Here is a 23,740-nt window from a genome sequence, read left to right on the forward strand (position 1 = left end):
CTCCTTTCAAAGGGAGGCATCCAGGATAAATCCTAATCTAAAGCCTGAACCACCTCAGCTGACTCCTTTCGACGAGGAGGAGCAAAACCCCCACAAAACACAACATGAATGTTTTGTCTCTCGTCTTGCTGCCATTGAGATATTTGGTTGCAACTGAAAACACAACAAAACGCTGCTGAGAGCTGCGGAATCGGGACGCTCTGGGAAAACGTCCCGAAGGAGGCGTCAGGACCACCTCAGCTGACTCATTCTGATGCAGAGGAGCAGCGACTGGAGCTCCTCACCCTACAGCTGAGGTCATTTCAGCCGCTTCCTTTCAGTCAGGATCCAAATCTCATGACGGAGCAGTAAATTGAAATCTTTGTCTCCGTCTTGACCAACCAGAACCTGGTTCCTGCGGCCCCGATCCGTTGGTCCATCTGACTCCATCCTCCAGGCGTGGTCTCACTACAAACAGCAAAGTCTTCATGTCTGCTGCAAACATTAAAGTGATGAAACCAGATATGCTTTAAGCACAAAGGAAAAACAGAAACATGAAGTCACTTTGTGTGATTTATGTTTTTTTTTTGTTGTTTTTCTCAAGTTGCAGCACGTTGAGCTCTGAAAGCTGCTCAAAGTTACACCCATTCTACACCGAATCTCACAAACACTTTGTCTTGTTTGTTTTTGGCTTTTTATCCCGATGATCGTGGAGCAATTTCTCAACAAAGAGAGAGAGAGGAGGAGTATTTTCTGCTTCCATGAGAAACTTCAGAATTTGACGTGAATATCATAAAACCACAGAACAGAAACACAAAAACAGAAACTAAATGTTTACGTCTGAATGATAATCCAGATATACTTTTGTTGTTTTTTTTATTTTTCTAAGCATTCAGGAAACAGGTGCTGTGACTTTTGGTTCTTGTAACATTTATTTACTTACAAATATTTCACCATAAAAACACAATTCTCTTCAGTTCCCTTAAAAACATTGTTTCCTTTAGCAAACTAGCTCAGTTTTTATTTTATTTATGCTAATTTTAACTAGACTTTTGCTACTTTCAGGTTTTACCAATAATTTAGCAGCTTTAGCTTTCAGGTAGCCTGTTGCTAGTTTTAGCTAGCATTTTGCTATTAGCTTTTAGCTAGCATTTTGCTATTTTTGGCTTTTATTAATAATTTGGCTCAGTAAATTTCAGCAGTGATTCAGAGCTAACGTTGGATTTTCTCAGAAATTCATTTTCTCTTGTTAAACTTCATCTTTGTTTGTGTTTCTTTGCATTCTTTCTTTATAAATGTTTTTTTTTTATCATCTGCTGGTGTTGTCACCTTCTTGTTCTTTTGCTAACAGTCCCTGATTTTGCACTGACCAGTTATTAACAAACAAATAATGTTAAAAAAAAAAAAAACAGGGAAACTCACGCTCAGCTGTGCATGACATGCACCATTAGGATGACAAATCGCTGGTATTACTGAGATTATTTTTCAGAATGCTTCCATAATTGTGAAATAACTCAGAAAAAAAACCCAGGATTGCTTCAGTAAACTGTTTGAATGGCGGCTGAAACAGTAAGCAGAACCTAATAAAACATCTGATCGCCCTCGTAGAGCACAAAAAGTGTGACGAATTGTTGGGGAGTATTCCTTAAATTACTAGATGTGTGATTGTGTGTCATCGGCTGAGTGTGCTTCGTGAAAACCCACGTTCAGGTGAGCATGACAGAGAAAATGTGCTGCGAATTTCTCCCTGATTCTCCGAGCCGAGATCACTCTGAGCTGATGTCCAGTCAGCTGCTCGGTGGTGTGGCGGTGGGTTCTGCTGCTCGCACGTTCTCCAGACCAGGAGCATCATACGTTCTGACGGAACCGATGTGTGTTCTGTCACGTCAGAACACACTCCTCTCTCTCTCTCCCTCCCTGCCACTCACTGCGAGCCTCTCTCGTCCATTTTTTATTTTTATCTGCTGTGTCAAGTGGGAGTTCTGAGCTCCATCCCCGACTGTTCGGGCCATATGTGCTCCTTCTAACCATCCCACCAACACACACACACTAAACACCGTCATTCACCACCCTCACATACTGCACACTGACAGACACACACACACACACAATCACACTGTCTGCATGGCAATTAAACACGGACAGCATGTGTCTGTGCTTCCACTCCACCGGCCCGTATTCATCTCTGTGTTAGAAGGTTCTGGGATTCTTGGACTGAACCCTTCAAGACGAACTGACTTTTCTACTCTCCGTGCAGAAAAGTGTTAAGGAACTCTCCAGGCAGTTTAACATGTTTGATGGCTCGGATGATGTTGTTTGCTTGCAGACATATTTTTTTTTTTCCATCCCTCCTACAGTGTTTTAATGCCAGGAATTATTTGTGTCAAGATTCGTCCCATGAGGAATCTCCCACAGTGATCTGATACCAATCCAGTCTCGGAGCGGTTAGGAAAACTGTCACGAAGTGCAGTCCACAGATTTTTTGTTCACACGTGTTTATTTCTTTTTTGTGCACATGAATGTGAAAATTTAAGACCTTTTTATCTAAATTTATACCACTTTCTATTCCTGGAAAAAAACAAAACTCTGGTTTGATTCAGTTTTTCATACAAAACTTTTCCTTAATTTTCACTTAGTTTACTAGTTTCTGCCATCGTCTGAGTTTCGTGTTCATGATTTCTTTTTATCTTTGGGTTTAGTTAGGAAAGTCCCAGTTTTATTATAGTTATCACTTTGTCTGTTAGCGAAATATCTCATGAACCACTGTAAACTTTCAGAACCTCAACCTTAGCAAACCCCTAAATGACTACAACAGCCATTTCTTCAGATACAGAGTTAGATTATGACTGGTAGTAGCTGAGAGTCATCCTGCTAACAGATTAATCAGCAAACTTTGGCTTGTAAGGCTGTGTCCAAAAAGAAAGCTACTTTATTTTTTTTTGTTTTACTGCAAAAGCTGGAAAACTTGCAAATTAAAAACCCGGCATTCACTGAAGGAATGCATATCACCCGCCGCTTTTCGAGGCAGGATCCAAAGGAAGGGAGATATAACCGTTTCGGTCAAACCGAGTAAATGTTGAGGATGATCCTCAGCTGCTGCCACACCAAATTCTATCTCAGTATCTGTAAAACTGGCTGACTTATAGTCATTTATGTGTTTGATGAGGTTTATTATCTGTGGCAGCCATCTTGAATTAAGCTAAATCCAAAATATAGTCTTCTGCAGATGAACTACGGTGGTTAACGAGATATTTTATTAACAGACAATCAACTCTAAAAGTTAATGGCAACGTTTCTAAAACAGATGTTTCAGAACAGTTCATAGATGACTTTCAGCAGCTAGTTCACCAAACTTTAGCTCCATAGCTATGAAAAAAGACTGAATTATAGACTTTTTTGTGTTCACTAAGGTTGGTTGGCTGTGGCAGCCATCTTGAACGGGGTTGACCTAAACAGTTAATCAGTTGTAGCTGTATATCCAATATTTACTTTCTGAGAGTTTCTTTAAAATCCAGCTGTGTGATCCATGAGATATTTTGCTAACATGACAAACTAACAAACACAGGCGCGGATATGTGAAGAAACATGATCGCCCGTTCACCTTTCGGCAGCGGGTCAGAAACCTGAGGCGGCTGCGGTAAACCTCACGCTGTCCTCCCGTCTCACTGTTTATTCAGGTTTGATAATAGTTGTGGAGTGTGAGAAATGTGAATAAAACCAAAACATTTAGAGTCTCGTGAGTTACGCCCTTTTTTGTTTTTCCAGGACTTTTTTTTTTATCTGGTTTTTATTCAGGGCAAATTCAAACCAGCTCAAACAAAACATGTTTTGCAAATATTTGACCCCAGCCTGACTTATCACTGTAACTTCCTGTTCCTGCTCCCCTGTGGAGCCCAAACCCTGATTGCTGCTCTGCTGAACATCAACCAGAGACGACTACGAGCAGTGTAAGGAAAGGAAACACTGCTGTGTGTGTGTGTGTGTGTGTGACTGGTTGTAACTGGTGCACTGGTGCTGCTGGCCAGTCTGGACGGCTTAGTGCTTCAGGAATGAATGGAATGTTGTTTCACACACAAACGCACTAACATTGGGAGAGCTGGTTCTTGGATGTTTGCAGGAGCTTTTTTTTAGAGCACAAGCCAAAGTAGCTCTCCCAAGCCCGGGTAAATGGTGAGGGTCACATCAGGAAGGGCATCCGGCGTAAAACACTTTTACCAAAACTAACATGCAGCTCCATTCAACCAACATCATACCAGATCGGTTGAGTCCCGGGTTAACAACGATCGACAACGACAAAATTAAGCTACTGTTAGTCGAAAACCACAAGGAGGTTCCAGGAGACAGAGGGAGAAGAGGAAGGTCAGGAGTGTAGGACTGAGGGTAGCAGGTCTAAACGTAGGAACAATGACAGACAAAGGTAGAGAACTGGCTGACATGATGCAGAGGAGGGAGGTAGATGTGTGATGTGTGGACTCGCAGCATCGGGGCAGGTTTCAGCTGTTTTACCAGGGTGTGGACAGGAAGAGAAATGGAGGAGAACTAGTCCTGAAGCAGGAGTTAGCGAGGAATGTAGTCGAGGTGAGAAGAGAGTCAGATAGGGTGATGTGTCTGAAGGTAGAAGTAGAAGACTGAACTCTGGAAGGATCTGGATGAAGTGATGGAGAGCAGGAGAGAGTGGAGATCGGAGCAGATCTGAATGGACACGTTGGTGAAGGAAACAGAGAAGATGAGGACATGATGGGCAGGTTTGGTGTCAAGGAAAGGAACCAGGAAGGTCAGATGGTGGCAAATTTTGCCAAGAGGATGGAAAAGGCTGTAGTCAGCACCTATTTCCAAAAGATGGAGGAACACAGGGTGACCTATGAGAGTGGAGGCAGGAGGACGCAGGTAGACTCCATCCTGTGTAGAAGAGGTAACCTGAGGGAGACTGTGGAAGAAAGAGCTTCCAGATGACTGTGCTACTACAGCCACAGTGATTAGAGAGACAGGTAGGAAGGGACTTGGTGTCATCTGGACAGAGACAAGATGATAAGGAGACCTGGTGGTGGAACAGTGAAGTGCAGGAAGTTATCCAGAGGAAGCAGGAAGAAATGGGACAGAGAGAGGAGACAGGAATATAAGGAGATGGTTATCAACTGGCAGGACAGAGAGACCAGGCTGGAAAGGATGTGCAGCAGGTTAGGCTTGTTAAAGATGGAAACAATGATGTTTTAAGAGAGGAGAGGGATGAGACGATGGAAGGAGAACTTCGAGGAGCTGATGAATGAAGGGAACAGCTGGGAATGACTCTCAGCTACTACCACACCAAATTCTAGCTCAATATCTGTAAAACTGACTGAGTTGTAGCCTTTTTTGTGTTGTTCAAGGTCAGCTGGCTGTGGCAGCCACCTTGATTTGAATTGGTTCTAAAAGTTAATCAGTGGTAGCTGTACATCTGTTAATTATTTCCTGAAAGTTTCATCACCAGACAGACAGTTAACTCCAACGAGATTTAGTCACAAATCTTGCGAGCTCAGCAAGCACTCAACGTCTAAGTTTGGGGTCAGTCCCAGCTACTACCACACCAAGGTCTACGTCAGCATCTGTAAAACTGACTGAATTACAGCCAGTTTTGTGTTTTATGAGTTGATTACCTGTGGCGTCAAGCTCGAATAGAGTTGACTCCAAAAGGTAATCAGCTGTAAATGTCAAAACTAATTATTACTTTTTGAAAGTTCCAATGAATCATGAGATATCTGGCTAATGGTACAGACAAATGAACACATACAGAAACAAAAACATCAGTGCTCTGCCTTCGCCTTCGGGTGATACTATTGTTGAGTAAAATATGGGTTTGTCTCCACAAAAAGCTCCAGTCTCAGCTCTCTGTGATGCCTCAGTTTATGACACACGTCGTGTAAAGGTTTAAAATTTGCTGTCAGGCAGCCATCATGGTTGTTCTTGGTTATTAGCCGTTCTCATCGGGTCTCCTGCTCTCAAACGGAGCGGAGATGTATTTCATTTCTTTTCTCACCGCCATGCCGGTTTGTCTGCTCACGACTTCAAGTGTGGGTGGTAAAGAATGAGTTTACACAAAAGACACGCATGCAGACACTTACACACTCTGGTGGTTGAGGAGTGCGAGCTGGAAGGAAGTGTTTGGTTTGTATATCTGCTGCATTGTTTGTGCTGTTTTCTCTGTTGCATCATAAACCAATCAAAGAGAGCCAGACCAAACACGAGCAGGCAGGAGAAATGTGTTCAACCTCATCCGAACATTTCCTTCCACATCACTCCTCCCTCCTCATTTTATTTCTTCATCTGGGTTCTGCTGCAGCTCTTTGGCTTCCAGGCCTCACGGTTTGCCCTGAGAGGACCCCTTGGCATGTGCTGCCCCGGGGCAGAAAGGGGCTCATCCACAGCCTCCGTCCTCAGAATGAGCTCCATGTCTGTCTCTCATTGTCATAAGAGAGGTTGCCGGGTTGTTGCACTAGACTGTCTGCTTTTAAATATTTAATGTACGCGGCGCTGCCTCTGAGAGGGAGATAAAGAGGGAATCAGGGCGGCAGATATATTGATGAGGCACAGGGAGGGCAGAGGACTGCAGGGAGGGAGGACGGTTGGAAAAAATGAGGGATAAAAAGACAAAGGAGACGCTTAACTGCACACAGATGCTGTTTGCTGTCTGGAGGTTTTTAATTTCATTAAAATTAGCTGTAATGATAAGGAGCGAAGAGCTTGAATCTACTTCTGTTTGTTTTTGAAAGGCAGACGGTCTGATGTCACAGTGCAGACGTCTTCATACTTGCATGACTACAGCCCAAGTTTTCCAGAGATGTCATGGGACGTGGGGGTTGGGGTTGGGCCAACATATAAGAATGCAAACATTTGTTCCAGATTTGTTTTTCCAACCAGCTCCAGAAAAAGTCTTGAGAAATTTTACCAAGATCACGATAGGTTTGCAACAGTTTCGTAGCGAGGTTGCGGCGGATTATTATTTGGCACTTTCACAATAGAGTTCAACACAATGGCTGCAAAGCCCAGTCCGCCACTGATTGTTTATAAATCACTAACTGAGCCGGCCGTGCCCCGCGCAGACATGTACTTTCAGAAACAAAGCGAGCTCTGATGAACCAAAGGAGGCCTGAAGCTCTTCATATTAAAAGTGTGACAGAAGTCTCCCTCATATCATTTTCAAAACATGACAGATTTACTGAGTTTAGCAGTTCTGTTTGTGTTTGACCAGTTGTTTAAAGTATATGTGATATTCTGTGGGCCATCATCCTTTTCTACTCGGTAATGAATCTGTTTATTGTTGTTTTGGCAGCAGCCGGGTGGTTGCTCAGACCGTATGTCATCACTTGAGCCGCAAAGCTGGCTTACCTTTTCACATGTTGACCGTTACGGATCTGTTGCCTCGCTTGGTGGAACCAAGGCACAGCGGGAGTGGGTTGAAATCACACCAAGGCAGGCAGAAGGTGCCTAAAAGTTCCTACTGTGGTGGCAGATTATTTGGAACCTGGGTGGATCGAGGGGGAACATATTGGTTGATGCTTAGGCTGCGACCAGGAGCCTGACAAGGTCATAGAAGCAACCCAGTACAGACAGGAAACCAACATCCTTACACGAAAGAATCATGCCAAGGCAGTGAGTGTGCAGGAGAGCGTCTCTGAGACCCAGCGAGTCAGAGTGATGACAGTCGCACCGAAGGAGGTTTTCCATTTGTCCCGTTCAGGTTGTGTAGGGCGTGGAGAGAGTAAACAGGGTTGTTGCCCTCTGTGCAGAGCACCTTAAAGCCAGGACCTCACGGGTTGGTGAACAGCTTCAGAACGTCTCACTGCGGTCAAAGAGGCGCACAGTTTTGTTGCTTCAGTTTTGAGCATTTTTTAAAAAATAGTGCCACAAATTTTCTTTCTAAATAGTTTGAGTCATCGCTGGCATCTCAAACCCACCTGAAGTGGGTTGTGTGCGTCTCCAGCTCATCTGAAGAGCGTCGGAGCTGCATTTTGGCACCTGGAGCTCTCCTCTGACAGAAAACATCTGAGGCAAACATCCAGGTCTAAAAAAAAAAACATGCTGCTAAATAATAATTATGAAAAAACTGGTCCGAGTCTGCCTATTTTCATGTCTAAAGTGTACTCAGGTAGACTGAATCATAAACATGTGGGCGGCTGCTGAGGTGGAAACAAAACGGGCCGAGGCGGGTACGATGTGGGCGGAGGTGGACAAGAAAATAATGTGCATGACAGAGAATGCAGTTTTGCAGGTCGTGCACACAAAATAAGGCGCCTCACAGGTCTCTGGTTGCACACACTCAGAATTCAGTGACTCTGCAATTGAAAAATTTGCATATTTTCTCACAATTTTCTGTCGCCAGCTAGTCTCCAACCGTCGCAGCCCAGTGAGATGAGCAGCCACTTCCTGCAGCCAAAACACAATATACTCAGTGCATTACGCTCCCATGAGAGGATATCATCTTTCTGCTTATTTAAATCCAGACTTTTATTCTGACCAGACGCTGCATAAGCCTGTGTGCTTTCCCTGCGGTGCGTTCATGACCTGCCATTAAACTCAGGTGTTGCTTTAACTGCAGCTTTTCATGCAGGTGTGCTATTCATAGCCTCACACACACACACACACACACCACCTGGGTGTTTACACTCTGTGCAGTGACGACCAAAGCCTCCTGTTAGGAAAGAAGAGGCGGTGACCACACTCACCATGGCGGCCGGAGAGGAGGGACACGCTGGTTTCTGCAGAGTCAGCTGTTTCACAGCAGCAAGAAAACAAAGGACTGAAAAACAAAGATGTTGTCCCTGTCTTTATTTCATTTATCACAGCACAAAGTTTGACTCACAGGGTTGAAATAAATAAGCTGTTCATTTATAAAATAATAGCAATAATAATAATAATTATTAGTATAATAGTGTGACATGCAGAGAGAACAAAGTGTCGGGCTAAAAAATAAAAGAACAAATGAAGCCAGAGGAAGAAAAAAAAACTCTTATAAACAATAAAAACACACACACACACACTTATGCCGCAAGCTCACGTTTCGTGTCATGATCATAAAGGATGCTGGGTAATAATGCTAATGACGCTATAATGAGATGCACATGCCCTCTGTCATTAAGGAACATCTTCTTTCCTTTCAAAATATGCTAATTTCCTAACGACCACACACACTCAGTTATTTCTGACACGTCTCCTCTGTTAGCCGGTCAGGATGTGAAAACCCCACATGATGCACAAAAACACAAACCCAAACGTTTCACACTTGACTTGAAGATCTAACGGTGAGGAAATGGTTTTAATCTAAAAAACAGGGGAGCAGAAAGTCGTCACGCCATCACGGTGTAGACAGGCGTTGACGCAGATTTTAAACTGCTGGAAACATTATAAAGAGTCTCAGGTGAAGCAGATTATTTTACAACAGTGGTGAAGATAAATCACCGTGTTGGGTTAAACTTTAGCTGTTGAAATAAAGATTTTATTTATTATTTAGCTCCGTCACGACCCTGCTTCCTGCTCCAAGTCCTGCTTTTCTTTCAAAAGAGGAAACTTCAAATCAAATCCTAAAAGGGATAGCAGATATCCTGAAGTGGGATTCTTTGGAACAGGTAATATCTTACCTGCTGCAGATGACTCTTTGAACAAACCTCAGTTTGGAGAAATTGAGTCGGTTCCACTTCCATATAAGAGCCGCTTCATAAAGGATTTATTAATGCTTTATAATTACTTATTTATGAATCTGTAAACATTTCATAAAACATTAATAATCATTTATAAACCACTGTTCATACAAGAAAGCAGGCAAAATTAAGTGCTTCAGGTAAATTATTGCTTTAATCAGCTTACTTTTCCAACTAAATAACTTTATTTTCCAAAATCAACTTTGTATTCACCAACAGTCAGGTAATTTAAAAGCTAAATTATGAAGAAATGACGCAGAGCGATGGATTTATCTGTTCACCTGCCGATGCTCTGATTTCTAAATTTAGCTCATAATGTGTGTTTTTGACTAGGTGACAGCACCAGAACGAGTCCACACGGGTCAGCTGGAGAAGCAACACCACTAACCGGTGTCAATAATCCGACCACACGCTGACTCACTCATCAGTCACTGAAAATCCTTTAATCACTGTAATTCACACTTTATGCCGTGTCAGCGTTACACAAAAAAACAGGAAATATAAAAAGCAGCAGAAATGAAACCTAGTTAGGATGTTGGTTTTGTTTTTTAGTAAAAGGGGAGAAGATGTTTTTCAGGACTGTTTTAAAGATTTTTTTCGTCCTCTCTGCGTTTCTGAGCAGCTTTCACCAGATTTTATTTTTTTTTTTTTATCTCACTAGTTTGCATAACTGGCAACAAGCTGGTGAATCCAACAATCTGCCGAAGGGTCGAACGAAACAGACATGATGGTGACTGAAAGGAAAGTAAACACTGAATCTAAACGCGTGGATTTAAAATATTTATCGCCCGCCGCTGGAGGAGAGGAGAGAGGCGATCATGTCTGTGTGTTTGACTCTCTGTAGTGTTTACAAAATATCCCACGAACCATCGTTTAAAAAGTATTATCGTCTTCACGATGTCTCCTCTCAACATGAGGACATTTTAGTTTCAAACTCGGCGGGCGATATGCATTCCTCCAAAGAATGCCTGCACCCCCTGAAGCAGGGGTGTCAAACCCAGTGACGCAAGGGGGCCAAAATTAAAAATTTGGTCCTAGCCAAGGGCCAATCACAATCAATATTTATTAAAAATTACATAAATTAATTGGTTTTAGATGTATTATGTCAAATCATTCATATAGAAATATCAATGACCTTTTCCCAGTTACAGATTATACAGAATTTAGAGCAAACAGACTTTAATGAACACAGACAAATAGATCAAACTTCAAAAAGCTCATCATTAGCTGTCATTTCTTACGACTCACTCAGCTTTTAAATTAATTTTTTAACATTAAAACAGATTAAAAAAAAAACAACCTGATCATACAGAAATCAAAACTATATATTGCTGGCTTCTAAGTCACTGTCAGAGAAAACTTCACTAATTAGGCTCAGTTTTTTAAAGCAAAATAAAAATCAGAGACTCGATCTGAACCAGACTAGAGGGCCGGATCTGGCCTGCAGGCCTTGAGTTTGACACATGTGCCCTGAAGGAATGCATATCGCCCGCCGCCTTTTACGCCAAAGTTTTAAACAAAGAGGTAGCTCGATCTGTGGATGGGGCATGACTCTCAGCTACTACCACACCAAACGTTACCTCAGCTTCTGTAAAACTGACTGCGTTTGAGTCATGAGATATTTTGCTAACAGAGACACACGCTCGCTTAGCTTTCATGTAGGCAGGAAAAAACAAACATATAAACAAACAACAACAGATGCATGAAGAGAATAAAATATTCTGATGTATTTCCACAGGAATAAACTGAGTTTTTGCATAAATATTTGATTAAAACGGGCCGCCAGCGGTGAGCGATCATGTTGCTCCTCTGAAGCAACGTCGCTGTCTGTTTGATTCTAATCGGATCCCAACATCTGTGCAGCGTCACATCTGGCTGTATTTGATTTGACTGCAGGCGGCTCGTCCTGGCAGGACCAAGGAGACGACAGTGTGTCTCTGAGGCAGAATATTCGCGTTACTTCCTGTCTGAGCGCGCGTCCACAAAACGCCGCGCACATCTGTTTACGGAACAGGATACTCGGTGCGTAAAAGCACTTTCAGGTCAGAATCGTCTCCGTTGCGCTGCTTGAGATCAGCTTTTATTTGGGTAGAGTCGGCGTACGACATGCAGATAGTAGCAGTGGGTGGATTCGGCCCCAGGGCCCCGGCTCAGAGGGGGCCCTAAACGCATCTGTTGTCGCTGCGTTCAGGGTAAAAAAAAAGCATTGTAGTTTCAAAATGCCAAGTTTTAAATTAATGAGATAAACTGACTTCTTTCTGCCTCATCTAACATGTCTGATTGAGTCTGTTTCTCACAGGAGAGGGAGTTCAATGAGCCGGGATTTTATTCTAAATTATTTAGGTTTAAAAGGTGACGACTTCAGACCAAGTGGCTGCTTTCTTCTTTGTGTTGGTCTGAAGTTGTGCATAAAACTGTGCAAGTGTTGGAAAGACAAACAGGCGTCTGACAAAAGGACATTATTCAGTTGCATTATGGGAAATGTAGGATTTTAGTCTCCAGGCTGCAGGGCTGTTCCTGCAGGTGAACAATATTTCTCCTTTATATCCTGCAGGTTTTAATTTTTATAAAAGTAGTTTTAACCATCCTTTATGTCTTTCTGCTTTGCTTCCAAGAGCCAAACTTTCTTTAAATATTGAAAAATCAGGTGATAATGTTTTTTCCTGTCCATCTGTTTGTCACTTTTTGTTTCTCTGTTGTTCAAGTTGATACTGCAGTTCAGAAATCTATATTTTTTTGTTGAAGAAGATGACCACATTGAAGGAAGAAAGCTGCCAGCTGTTGCCTCTGCAGCAGCGTTCCCTGATTTGAAGCCGGAGAGCCGGAGAGCCGGCTGCTGCTCGGTCCTGTGGTTTCTGCTAACAGAGGAGCAGGCAGCTCGGAGAGGCTCGGAGGGTGTTTGTGTGTTTTTACTCCTCCTGCAGAGTAAAATGTGAGTGGGATGAGACTGAGGCAGGAAGAAAGGAAGGAGTCACAGAGAGGAGGGGAGAGGCTGCCTGCAAACCATGAACTGGACTTCTTCTGTGGGGAGAGAGAGAGAGAGAGAGAGAGAGAGAGAGAGAGAGAGAGAGAGAGAGAGATCAGTGATCTATCTATCTATCTATCTATCTATCTATCTATCTATCTATCTATCTATCTATCTATCTATCTATCTATCTATCTATCATCCATCCATCCATCTATTAGTAGATCCATCCATCCATCCATCCATCCATCCATCCATCCATCCATCCATCCATCCATCCATCCATCCATCCAGCTCCTCCAGGGGGAACCCAAGGCGTTCCCAGAAGCTTCCACCTCCTCCGCTGAGGAGAATCAGTCTCTCTTCTCTAAGAGTTTAATTTGTGGAACAAAAACATGAAAATGAAGTCAGACATTAATGAATAGCTGAGGGGGGTGGTTTATAAACTGGTGTGTTTTCGAGTAACCGAGGTGTAGACAACCAGGAGAAGCAGAGACTCACCGACAAACCCAAACTCAGAGCCATCATGGAGGCCCCTGCAGGAGACACAAACATGCTGATGTGCTCGGCACCGGAGACGGACAGATGGACGAGTGCTCTTTTACAGCCTCTCCTGCTCCCAGTGTGTGTTAACGTGTCTGCACATGTGTGTGTGTGTGTGTGTTTAACGTAAGGCTGGCAGAGCGACGGTGCCAAAGTGGGCATCTGGTCCAGGGACTATCACAGGGGAGAGGACAGAGACGAGAATGAACACTGTCCTCTCCTCGTCTCCAATCACAGATCTCGCTGTGCTTCTTGGAAAACGCCGCGCGGCAATAATCAGATAAACACAGACGCGAGAAGAAGAAACACACTGGCAGCATTTTCAAGCAAACAGTCGAGTCAAAATGCAAAAAAGAGACACTTGAGGGCCAAATGAAAAGGTCAAACACACTTTCTGCCAGACTCGAGCAGAAACAAGCTGCTGTTTGTGCCTCCATGTTTTTATGTCATAATGGAGATGTTACAGAGCACACAAACACAGGCGAGGCTCATTTTTAATAAAAACAACAAAGCAGATTGTCCTAAAACTGTAAATCTAAACAAAGAAATAATCCTGGCAGACAAGAAGACTGAAGGTCCAGTCCAGGCAGCTCTTTGGTCCTGAAGGATCTGAGTTAGTTTCTGAATATCCAGCCAGATAAAAGTTGGTCAAATTCTTAATAAATTTGCACAGAAAAAGAGCTCCAGTCCTTTTGTTCGTTTGTTTAGTAAAATAAACACTGGATGAGTCTGTATTTCATTCAAAGGGACTTTTACATCACTGTTCTCCGGGGAGAACGCTGAAATCAAAGGCTCTCAGACTTAATTCTGATTTAAAAAAATAATATCTTCAAAAGAAACAAAAAAAAATTCTCATGGTAAATACGTCTTTGCAGGAATCTGAGGTCTAAAGTCCACAAGAAGGAGCTGGGTGTTCTGGATTTACAAGATTTACCAGCACGTAGGCGAATACAACTTTTTTTTTTTAATATATAAGGAAAGTACCTAAAAGTTGTCTGTTGTCACACTGGATGGCGGCGCACCCATCGGGTCCAGAACCTCCCCTGTGGAAACAAAACGCCCTTTTTCTTTTGGGTTCGCTGCTCAAAGCACCAACATGAAGACGTTACTGAGACTTCGGTCGGATCTGCTGAGATTAACAAACAGTTTCTGCTAAATGTCTGATCAGCTGCAGGGTTCAGGGAAGGTTGGGCTCGTTTAGATTATCGCCAACTTCGTTAACGAGATAATAAATCTCTTTATTTTCCCCATGATCGTCCTGTAAAGACACCAGCTTCTCTCCGGCTTTACTGACAGCTGAGCGTTCCTCTTAGACGAGAAGTGAAAACTTAAAAATAATGTCGCAGTATCTATCAATCTGTCAATCAATATCACCCTCAGCTACTACCACACCAAATTTGAGCTGAATATCTCTTAAACAGATTCCGTTACAGACACTGTTTTATTTTCCGAGCTGTAGCGGCCATCTTGAATCAGGTTGACTCCAGCAGTGAAGCAAAGGTCTCGTGCTGTGAATGAATTTCAGCTGCTAGCACACTTTTTGTGTTTTGCTAAAGTCAAACACCTGTGGCAGCCATCTTGAATCAAGCTGCAGATGTATGTCACACATAAAAACTTAGATTATTTTCTGAAAGTTGCACTAAAATCCATCCAGTGATTCATGAGATAATTTGAAAAACAGGCACACGAACACAGATATGGGCAAAAATGTAACCATCTGTCTTTGCTTTTTGGCAGCAGGTGATAATAATAATAATAATAATAAAAAGAGACGCTCAGCTGAGGACAGATCCTGGTGCCTAACTCCAGCAGCCGTTAGGTGAGCGGCGGCGTCCACCCTGAACAGGTCACCAGTCCGTCACACGGAGACAACAACTCTTCACTCTCACATCTACAGCCAATTTAAAGTACCCAGTTAAGCTAAAACGCCTGATTTTGGACTGTGGGAGGAAACCAGGATACCCTGAGAACACTTCTACCCTCTCCCAGCAGGGAAAGCCCCAGCTGGGAGTCTAACCCCGGACCAAGCTGCTGCTCCACCGTGCAGCCTCAGCTGAAACATCTGCAGCGTTCAGTTTCCACCACCAGAGTGCAGCCTGCTCCCACAGATCAGATGCAGCCATCTTCGACTCCAGAAGCTTTCCGTTTGAGCAAGTTCAACAAAGCACCTTAATGTTTTTCACACGGAACCATCTCGGACCCGTCCCACCCTGCAGCTGCAGGCTCCTCCCACTGACAGAAAGTGTCCGAGGGCACGTCTGCGTGTCGTCTTTACGGCCCACTGGAGTTTAATCTTTGACCCCGTGGCAGGCCGCTCCGTCCCATTGTTGCAGGTTTTATGTTCAGGGGTTGCCATGGCGACGCAGTCCCACGACAGCCGTGTAACCTGAGCTGCCAGTCAGGTCGGGCAGGTAACTCCAGACGCAGGTGTGTGAAGGCAGACGGAAAACAAGACGTCGAAAAACAAAGTTTTAGACTCTAATCGATGGGAAAATAATTCAAGCTGGAGGACGGCAGAGACACTCGAGTCCTGGAGGTCCTGGAGGTCCTGGAGGACGAGGACGACGGGACGTTTACGACCATCTCTCTGGCAGACGATTCAGGTATTTATCTGTCTGTTGGTTAGCAAAATATCTCATGAACCACTGGCCAGGTTTTAAGAAAAACTCTCAGGAAGTCATCATTGGATGAACGTCTACAACTCATTAACGTTTAGAGTCAACCCCATTCAAGATGGCTGCCACAGCTAATCGACTCACTAAACACAAAAGTAGCTACTGAACTCAGATTTGGTGTGGTAGTAGCTAAGAGTCATTCCCAACACCGAGTCTGAGCTTTAACAGACCGAGCAAGATCCTGTCTGTCTGTTAGCAAAATAACTCATCAACCACTGGACGGATTGCGATGAAACGTTCAGAAAGTAATCGCTGGATGTACCTCTACACCTGATTACCTTTTGGAGTCAACCAGATTCAAGATGGCCACCGTAGCTAATCGAGACTAGCCAACGATAACAACAAAAACGGCTTTAACTCGGTCAGTTTTACAGGTAATGTGCTCAGATTTGACGCGGTGTTAGTTGTGTTGATTTAGAGTCAATTGGCTGTGGCGACCATCTTGAATCTGACTGACCGGTTGTAGATGTGCCTCCAATGATTACTTTCTGAGAGTTTTTTAAAAACTGGTCTAATGGTTCATGAGATATTTTGCTAACAGACACGCACAGACAAGGGCAAAAACATTATCATCCTCCTCAGCCTTATAAAAATAAACTTGTGCCATAAAAACATGTCTTCGGCTGACATGAATCACTGAACTATCAGATAAAAAGATGAACTGGCTTGCCATACTTGTTGTAAAATAGTATCTATTATATGATAAGTTGGCTTGCCATAATGCTTTGACGGGATAAAATTGTTTACCACATTATATACAGGTGGATGGACAGAAACACTCACTGCTGCATGTTTTAGCGACTCTTCTTCTCTGCCGTTAATTTGCGTTCACTTCCTGGCGCGCCCCCTGGTGGTCGGTGTGGTTAACGCACACAGATCGGTGACGGTCTTCGTTACATCAAATTCCTCCTCATCCTCTTCGTCCACACTGTGTGTTTAAAGCGAAACTCCGATAAACGAAAAGGACTTTTCTTTTTCACTGTAGGTGGGTAAACCTCCGACGTTCCGTGTTGTTTCAGGATGCACTGAAAGAAATTAAAACCAGACGGATATTAAAAAAACAACAATATTTGATGCTAAAGCTAGGCCATTAACTGAAATTAGCTTGCAACTGTTAGCATCTCTGTCTCCAACGTCCGAAAGCTAATATGTATTGACCAGAGCTTGGGTTTAAAAGATGAATTTGACAAGATAATTTTATTTTTGTTGCCGCTGCTGTGAAATTAGCTTTGCGTTTCTCGAACAGGAAGTAGCTAGCATAGCTATTCGCTAAGCTAGTTCGCATACGCCTATTATCGGACGCGTTTGTTTAGCTTCATTTCGGCTGAAAAGCCTCCGAGCAGCGGGTGGCTCCGGGTAACAGACGTGGGATTGTTTGTCTGAAACACACTGTTGCGCTTCAGAACCCTCTTGTCCGGTTAATTGTGACTTCAGAGGTCGTGATGTGGAAACATTAGCGAAGAGACAGCATCACATCTGACGACAGGCTGGGCGGTGTCTTCGCCCGTCTTCGCCCATCATCGCCCACACTGAAGCCAAGGCTGTTTACCGGCATTTTGTTGGTTAGAAACAGATTTCTGTTCATAAACAAAAACTGTGTTCATGAACCACTGACCTACAGCTCTGTGCTCAAGTCCAGAGTCTCCTGGATTTCTTTGTTTTGCTTCGAAGGAGCCAAACTTTGTTGTAATCTTTGACTTCTCCAAGCTTTGTGAAGATATTTCAAATGTTTTCTTTTGACCTTTGCTGCCTTTTCTTCCATTTTAAGTCTAGTTTTAACACTTGAGCATTTTCTAAAGATCACTGCGACTCATTTTAGCAGAAAAAAGACACCTCACTTCAAAAATTAAACCAATCTTGTTTATGTAACTAAACAAACAACTTTGTAAAAAACTGGATTTTTAGGCACTGTTTAGCAGTTTCTCTTAAGGACATAATTTACCTAGTTTTAATGTAGCATCTTTTTTGAAATTCCAGATATAAAGTGGTATTTTGCTCCTACAAAATCAGCCTTTAGTTGACATGCAAGTATATGATTGTCTGTTGTGCGTCATGTTTATAAAAAAAATTAGAAAACAGGACAAGTAGATAACCTAAAGGCCTAAAAACACGAATCTACAGCATATGAGGAGTATCTGATAATAAAAAATAGAAGAAATAATCTATCCCAGACCTGACCCAGGACCTGAGAGAGTCGTCATCTCGTTCGTTCAAGTAAAATAACTTCTGTTGTGGTTTAAATCTCGTAGGTCAGAAACAATCCAACATGTGGCATCGTGTTTACAGATGTGTGTTTTTGTCCCTTTTGTCTCGTAGCGGACGGTGGATCTGCAGCCCTGTATACTAAACAGGAAAACGAACTTTTCATCATGAACTGCGACATAGATGGTACGTCTCGTTACGCCCTGTCCCTGTAAAGTGTTGCTGAAAGTATTTGAAATATGTGAAACTGTGTTTCAGGAGACATGGAGAACCAGGTGGAGATGGAGGAGAAGACGAGGTTGATAAATCAAGTTTTGGAACTTCAGCACACACTGGAAGGTAACAGAAGCTTCCAGCCAGGAACTGAAGTTTAATTTCCTCCTGATGGGACGATGATGGTCATTATAGACGCCACACCACCATCCTGAATATTTTTTCCTCCTCTTGAGTCTATGCTCTTATTTGTATTTGAGGATTCAGGTTTTGTGTCACTAAATGTTTCCTTCTTCAGCTGACCTTTGTCCCTGTTTTTTAATCTTTTGATTTTTGCAAATCTAAATGCAGTCGCCGTCCCGTTTCTGTTTTTGGACAGAAATATTTCCCTCGTGGCTTAAAGCAGAGAACAGTTAGGGGCCTAAAATGTAAAGAATAGTTGAAGGAATTTTTTATTTTAGTTAAGACAGCTGATTCAAACTGGTTTTTAAATATGTGCAAAAAAAAAAGTCTGAGACATTCTTTATTGATCCTAACGAACTGAAAGACGTGTTAGCAGCGTAACAAGACTTTGGTTGTTGTTAATTTAATCCTGTTAGCAGAAGAAATAATTCAACTTACTGGCAGCAGGGAAATCTATCAGGAACAGAAAAACTAAGAATTGGGCCAGACTTGGGTCAGCCAAGGTGGTTTGGGTGTCTGATGCCTCCTGGGATCCTCTCTTCGGAGGTTTTTGGACGTCTTATGCTGGGAGGAGACCCCGGGGAGGACCCAGAATGTCTTTGGATTCTCCCAGGAGGAGCTCTGAACCAAAACGGTTGGATCTACAGTCCTGAGGGAAATGTTGGTTTCTAAACAGAAAACATTCTGTGTTAAAGCTCATGTCTGCTTACACTGAGTTTTGGATTAGTGTCCACAAAACAGACATGAACAGGCCTGTGTAGTTCATCCTTTATTCATTATAGATCCATTTGGACTCGTCTGCTTGTCAGCAGAAACGTAACCGAGACAAACCAGAACCTTGAACATAAGAAACCGCTTCAAGCTGACCTGTGGTTAAAAATAAAATAGTTTCGGTGCAACTTTATAAAAAGAAAACCAGAAACATGTCGGGTGGATAAGAGCGGTTTAATCAGAATTTCTTTGTTTTTGTGTTTCAGACTTGTCAGCGCGAGTCGACGCCGTTAAGGAGGAGAACCTGAAGTTAAAGTCGGAGAACCAGGTGTTGGGTCAGTACATCGAGAACCTGATGTCGGCCTCCAGCGTCTTCCAGACCACCGACACTAAGAGCAAACGGAAGTGACCATGGAGATGGGTTTGTTTTCTCAGCAGAACTGTCAGTTTTCTGTAACCCGAGTAGGAACTAAAAACATGTAAATATATTAAAAAAAAACATTTGTAAATTATTTCACAGCATTTTTTTCTGTTTTAAGAAAACTTAGTTTTCCTGTGGACCTCCAACATTTATTTTTTTTTGTCTGTAACATTTATTATGTTAAAATATCATGAAAATCACAAACGCTTTTTGAGCACATACCCTGCTAACGGCTCCGTCTTATTCTATTTATTTTGTAAAGTATTTTGTGGATCGGATACTAAGGTTGGTCTTGGATCTCATGTCTGTATTCCTCCCATTAGAAGCTGATAAACAGTGTTTAGCAGAATGAAAACTGTAAAAGTTACGGCTTATATGACTGACACCTGAAGTGTTTGTAATGCAGGTTTGCAAATGTAATAAAATGTCATCAATTCAACACTAAAATGCATCAAACTCAGATTTGTTTTCGCAGCAGTAGAGCTCAGCAGCTCGAGTCGATGAGGGGAAAAAACCGAGATGCTTTCAGTGAGAGAACCGGAGCAGCAAACAGTAAAAAGGCCCTGAGTGATATCGATCCATTCTGTTAAACCCGTCTTCAGTCTGAGGCAGAGAACCGGACCTGTCTGAGAAACGTAACCTGCTGCAGATGCTGTTAAAGCCAGAGTTTTAACCAGAAATGACCAGTTTTAAGGACGGTTTACTGTCGTTATTTTATATTTTTAACGAGCGTATCACTCCGGATCAGAGAGGCATCGATTGGTCAGTAACAAGCTCATCGGTGAGCTTTTAGCTTTTTATTTATGGTACGTTCACAGATTTGGGAATAAAAAAGGATTTCTGAGAAACTACTTCAGCCTACTTCGTGTTTTAATTAAAGAGACTCTGAGAAAATACACTTTAATAAAGAGAAGTGAACAAAAAAGAGAAAAGTGTCCTCTTTCATTAAACTTTTGAGTCGTTTTGTTTTCGTATTAAATAAGTTTTATTTCCAAGAGCAATGTACAATTTGCAAACAAATGTAAACAGGGATAAGTGCCAGCATGTGGCGAGAGGGTGACCTACAAAAGCTTCAGACAACAAAAAAAAACAATTTTCCCACGTGAACAAACTAATCTGAGCTCTAAATCTGGGAAAGTGTTTATTTTTACATCCAGCTGTAGAAAATCATTTATTCAGCCTCCAACTCCTGGCCAAGGCGGTAAAAAGGACCTGCTGTTTCTACGAGCTGCTTCTGATAATGTCAGTTTTATTTATTTATTTAACATTTACAAAATAAGCACATCAGTGGCACATAGTTCAAAACGACCGCCTCGAGTCTTTTTATATTAAACCTTAATCCGTACAGGCATAAAACAAAAGCAGAACCAATAAATAAGATTATTAGAACTAATTCTCAGCTTGTTTTAACAGTAAAAAAAAGCTGACTCATGATTACAAACTATCTAAAATCTAAACATGAAGTCCAGTTTGTTAAGTCGACGCTGCAGCTCGGCGTCCTCTCCACGCAGGAGAGGAACTCTGTCAAACCGCGTCCTCGGGAAAAAAAGAGGACACGAGACAAAAAACAAGCTAACTTATGACGCGTCGCCGACGGGAGACGGACTGATGGGACGAAGAGACGAGGTGGGAAAATAAAAAACGGAGTTTTCTGCCAGCTTCTTGAGGTGGAGGAGGGTGGAGAGCTAAATGCATACATCTCCAGGGTGGGGGACGGGACGGGACAGGAAGTGGTCTGTGAGACTGAGAACCTGGGCGGATGGAGGAGACCCTTCCTCTTCCTCTTCCTCTCCACGGAGGGAGGGGGGGGGGGGGGGGGGGGGGGACAACAGCAGATGTGGGCTTCACCTCCTCAGTCTTTCCTTACCCTCCTCTTCCTCACAGCTTGTTTGTGGCTCTCTTCAGCAGCGTCGCCTTCATCCTTCTGCAGCAGAGCACAAAAAAAAAAAAAAGCCTAAATTATTAAACTGGAGGAAAGCAGCTGGAGACGCAGAATGATGAAAAAACAGGCAGACTCACATAACTGTATTCCAGGCCGTGCACATTATTTTAGTGCCCGTCTCCACCCACACTGTACCTGCCTCCAACTGCAGCAGCCACTTTATTCATATTAATTATTGATAACCGTGCTTTTCAGACATTTGGAGTTTTTTATCCTCACGTTTCCTGCGGGTTTGAGGCGCTCGCCACGGTTCTGTTTGTCACAAAAAACCTTCAAGCTGCAAACCTGAGAGCTTCTGAGGGATTTCACCGGGACGAGCTGGGGGACAGAATTCCTCGTGGAGGTTTTTCACTCCTTCCCGTAGAGCTGCGTTTTGACCCAGACAGGAAACATCGAGGCGAAGGTCCAGGTCTAAATGTCAGCAATTATTAAAAATCTTCCGTTCAGTGCATTAAATCAGAAACGTGGGAGCGGTACGAGGAGCTCAGCCCGAGACACGGATTTGGAAATCATGACCAAAAAAATGATTTGCTGAAAACACGAGCGGACGGCTCCGGGTTCTGTCGGATTCTTTGCTCTCAGGTTTGAGTCTCGGCTCAGAAACCGAAGATTCAGGGCTTTTTGTTTTGATGACATGTTGGAGTTTCTCCTGCCTGCATGTTGTGTATCTAGACCTAATTTCTCCAGCGATGAAGATGAAACCATCAGCTCTTGTTCAGATAAACATTTCATCTCGTGTTGAACATCTTTGATCAAACCAACCTCGTCTTCTAATGTCCTCTCTGGAGCTTTACTGTCCTCTTCTTCTTCCTCCTCCACTTCGTCTTCCTCCTCCTCCTCCCCTTCTTCATCATCATCCCCTTCAAGGTCCTCTCCTCCTGCTCCACCGTCCTCCACCTCCTCTTCCTCTTTCGCTTTAAAAACAGAAACCAGGAGAAGGGCGGTGAGGGTGAAGCCGAGCTCAGACCCTCGGCTCGATCAGATGAAGGTCAAACCTTCTTCCTCTGGAGCTTCAGCCGCTTTGTCTTCCTCATCATCCGCTGCTCCTTCCTCCTCCTCTTCCTCCTCCTCTATATCAGCGCGGGGCAGGTCCACCTTTTTGTAGACGTAGTCATCTGATTTCTGCAGACAGAGTGGCTGAGGTCAAAGAGACGCTCTGACAGGTACCAACCTGAGTGTTCGGGGAAACTCTCGGTACCTTCGGCCAGCAGAAGAGCACAGTCAGCCCGACGGGGAGGCCCACGGTCAGGATGTAGATCACCCAGAGCCACGGTCGCTCCTCTGCGGCCATCATCAGCTGAGCAAAGATCCCGGGCTGTTGAGACGAAGACATCAAGCTGTGAGTTTTTACCTCAGAAACACCAAACGACACGGAGGCAGCGACACGCCGTCATTAGGCAGCACGCTGACCTCGTTAGCGCTGGCCACCAGTTTCTTCAACCCCCAGCTGTCCGAAGCCCAGCGGTCGGCCACCTCTTTGTGAGACGTGATAATAAAGTTGTCGAAGTAGATGTCTGAGGTCATCGACCACAGCTCCAGTCCCAGTGCTTTGAACGACGTCATCCTGAACGGCTGCAGGTCCTCGAAATAATCCGGGTTATTGATCTTCCGTGGCTTCCAGACTCCCTGGAGGGAAGACGAAGGAAACAGGCGACACGGTTACAGGAGGAGCTGCAGCGCAGACACGACAGGTGTCCCACGGCTCGTCAGGACACAAACAGGTAAGACACTTCTGAAAACCAGAATCCCGGAGGTTCCGGTTCCGGTTTCAACCGAATGGCCGCTTAAGAAGAGCGCTCCTCCTTAAAGATTTTATAAAACTCCTGCAACCTATCATAACTACTCAGAAACTTTATTGCAAGATAGCAAGCGCAGGACAGGATGGAAACAAGAGAAAGAAACAAGAAAAATACTCCAAACGCGTCTGACTGTGATGACGAACCGCAGCAAACGGCTGGCCATGCTAGCATGGTTAGCCATGCTAACACTAAAGACGGACTCGGAAAACCAAAAGGTAACGAAAAACCCAGAGTTAACCTCGAAATGATCCTACGTGAAGTACAAGAGTTTAGACAAGAAAACAAACAACATCTAGATGTTATAAGAGAGGATATTAACAAAGCGAACCAACGAATCGAGGAGGCCGAGGGGCGCGTTGTGGCAATGGAGGCGAAGCTAAACACGGTGGAGCTAGCAGTGAGAAGCATGCTAACAACGCTGATTCAACACGAAGAT

The 23,740-nt window shown here is 43.5% G+C and overlaps 2 protein-coding genes across 4 annotated transcripts in view; one reads left to right on the top strand and one right to left on the bottom strand.

Moving 5' to 3' along the window:
* Nucleotides 1-15,572: 15,572 nt before the first annotated feature.
* scoca (short coiled-coil protein a) lies at nucleotides 15,573-20,010 on the top strand. Of its 3 annotated transcripts, none has more exons than XM_017432442.3 (4): nucleotides 15,573-15,761; nucleotides 18,150-18,221; nucleotides 18,294-18,374; nucleotides 19,409-20,010. In XM_017432442.3, exons 2-4 carry the CDS (start codon nucleotides 18,203-18,205, stop codon nucleotides 19,549-19,551), a joined length of 243 nt encoding a protein of 80 aa, XP_017287931.1. In that variant the 5' UTR covers nucleotides 15,573-15,761; nucleotides 18,150-18,202; the 3' UTR covers nucleotides 19,552-20,010. The 3 variants fall into 3 exon arrangements, with proteins under 3 accessions (XP_017287931.1, XP_017287930.1, XP_024865380.1); XM_017432441.3 differs by lacking the exon at nucleotides 15,573-15,761 and adding an exon at nucleotides 16,667-16,818; XM_025009612.2 differs by lacking the exon at nucleotides 15,573-15,761 and adding an exon at nucleotides 16,671-16,814.
* Nucleotides 20,011-20,529: 519 nt separating this feature from the next.
* The window catches only part of clgn (calmegin), a 13,985-nt gene continuing 10,774 nt past the window's right edge, over nucleotides 20,530-23,740 (bottom strand). The window contains exons 11-15 of the mRNA XM_017432491.3: nucleotides 22,916-23,131; nucleotides 22,704-22,820; nucleotides 22,501-22,627; nucleotides 22,268-22,419; nucleotides 20,530-21,487 (exon numbers count right to left, since the gene is read on the bottom strand). Of these exons, the coding sequence (XP_017287980.1) occupies nucleotides 21,416-21,487; nucleotides 22,268-22,419; nucleotides 22,501-22,627; nucleotides 22,704-22,820; nucleotides 22,916-23,131 (684 nt within the window). The 3' untranslated portion in view covers nucleotides 20,530-21,415. The remainder of the gene's footprint in view (nucleotides 21,488-22,267; nucleotides 22,420-22,500; nucleotides 22,628-22,703; nucleotides 22,821-22,915; nucleotides 23,132-23,740) is intronic.

Source organism: Kryptolebias marmoratus, linkage group LG3 (genome assembly GCF_001649575.2).
Source record: "Kryptolebias marmoratus isolate JLee-2015 linkage group LG3, ASM164957v2, whole genome shotgun sequence".
NCBI classification, from domain to species: domain Eukaryota; kingdom Metazoa; phylum Chordata; class Actinopteri; order Cyprinodontiformes; family Rivulidae; genus Kryptolebias; species Kryptolebias marmoratus.

Coding starts and splice junctions, on each gene's coding strand:
- scoca (XM_017432442.3), top strand. Junction 18,375..19,408: donor ACTTCAGCACACACTGGAAG/GTAACAGAAGCT, acceptor TTTGTGTTTCAG/ACTTGTCAGCGCGAGTCGAC.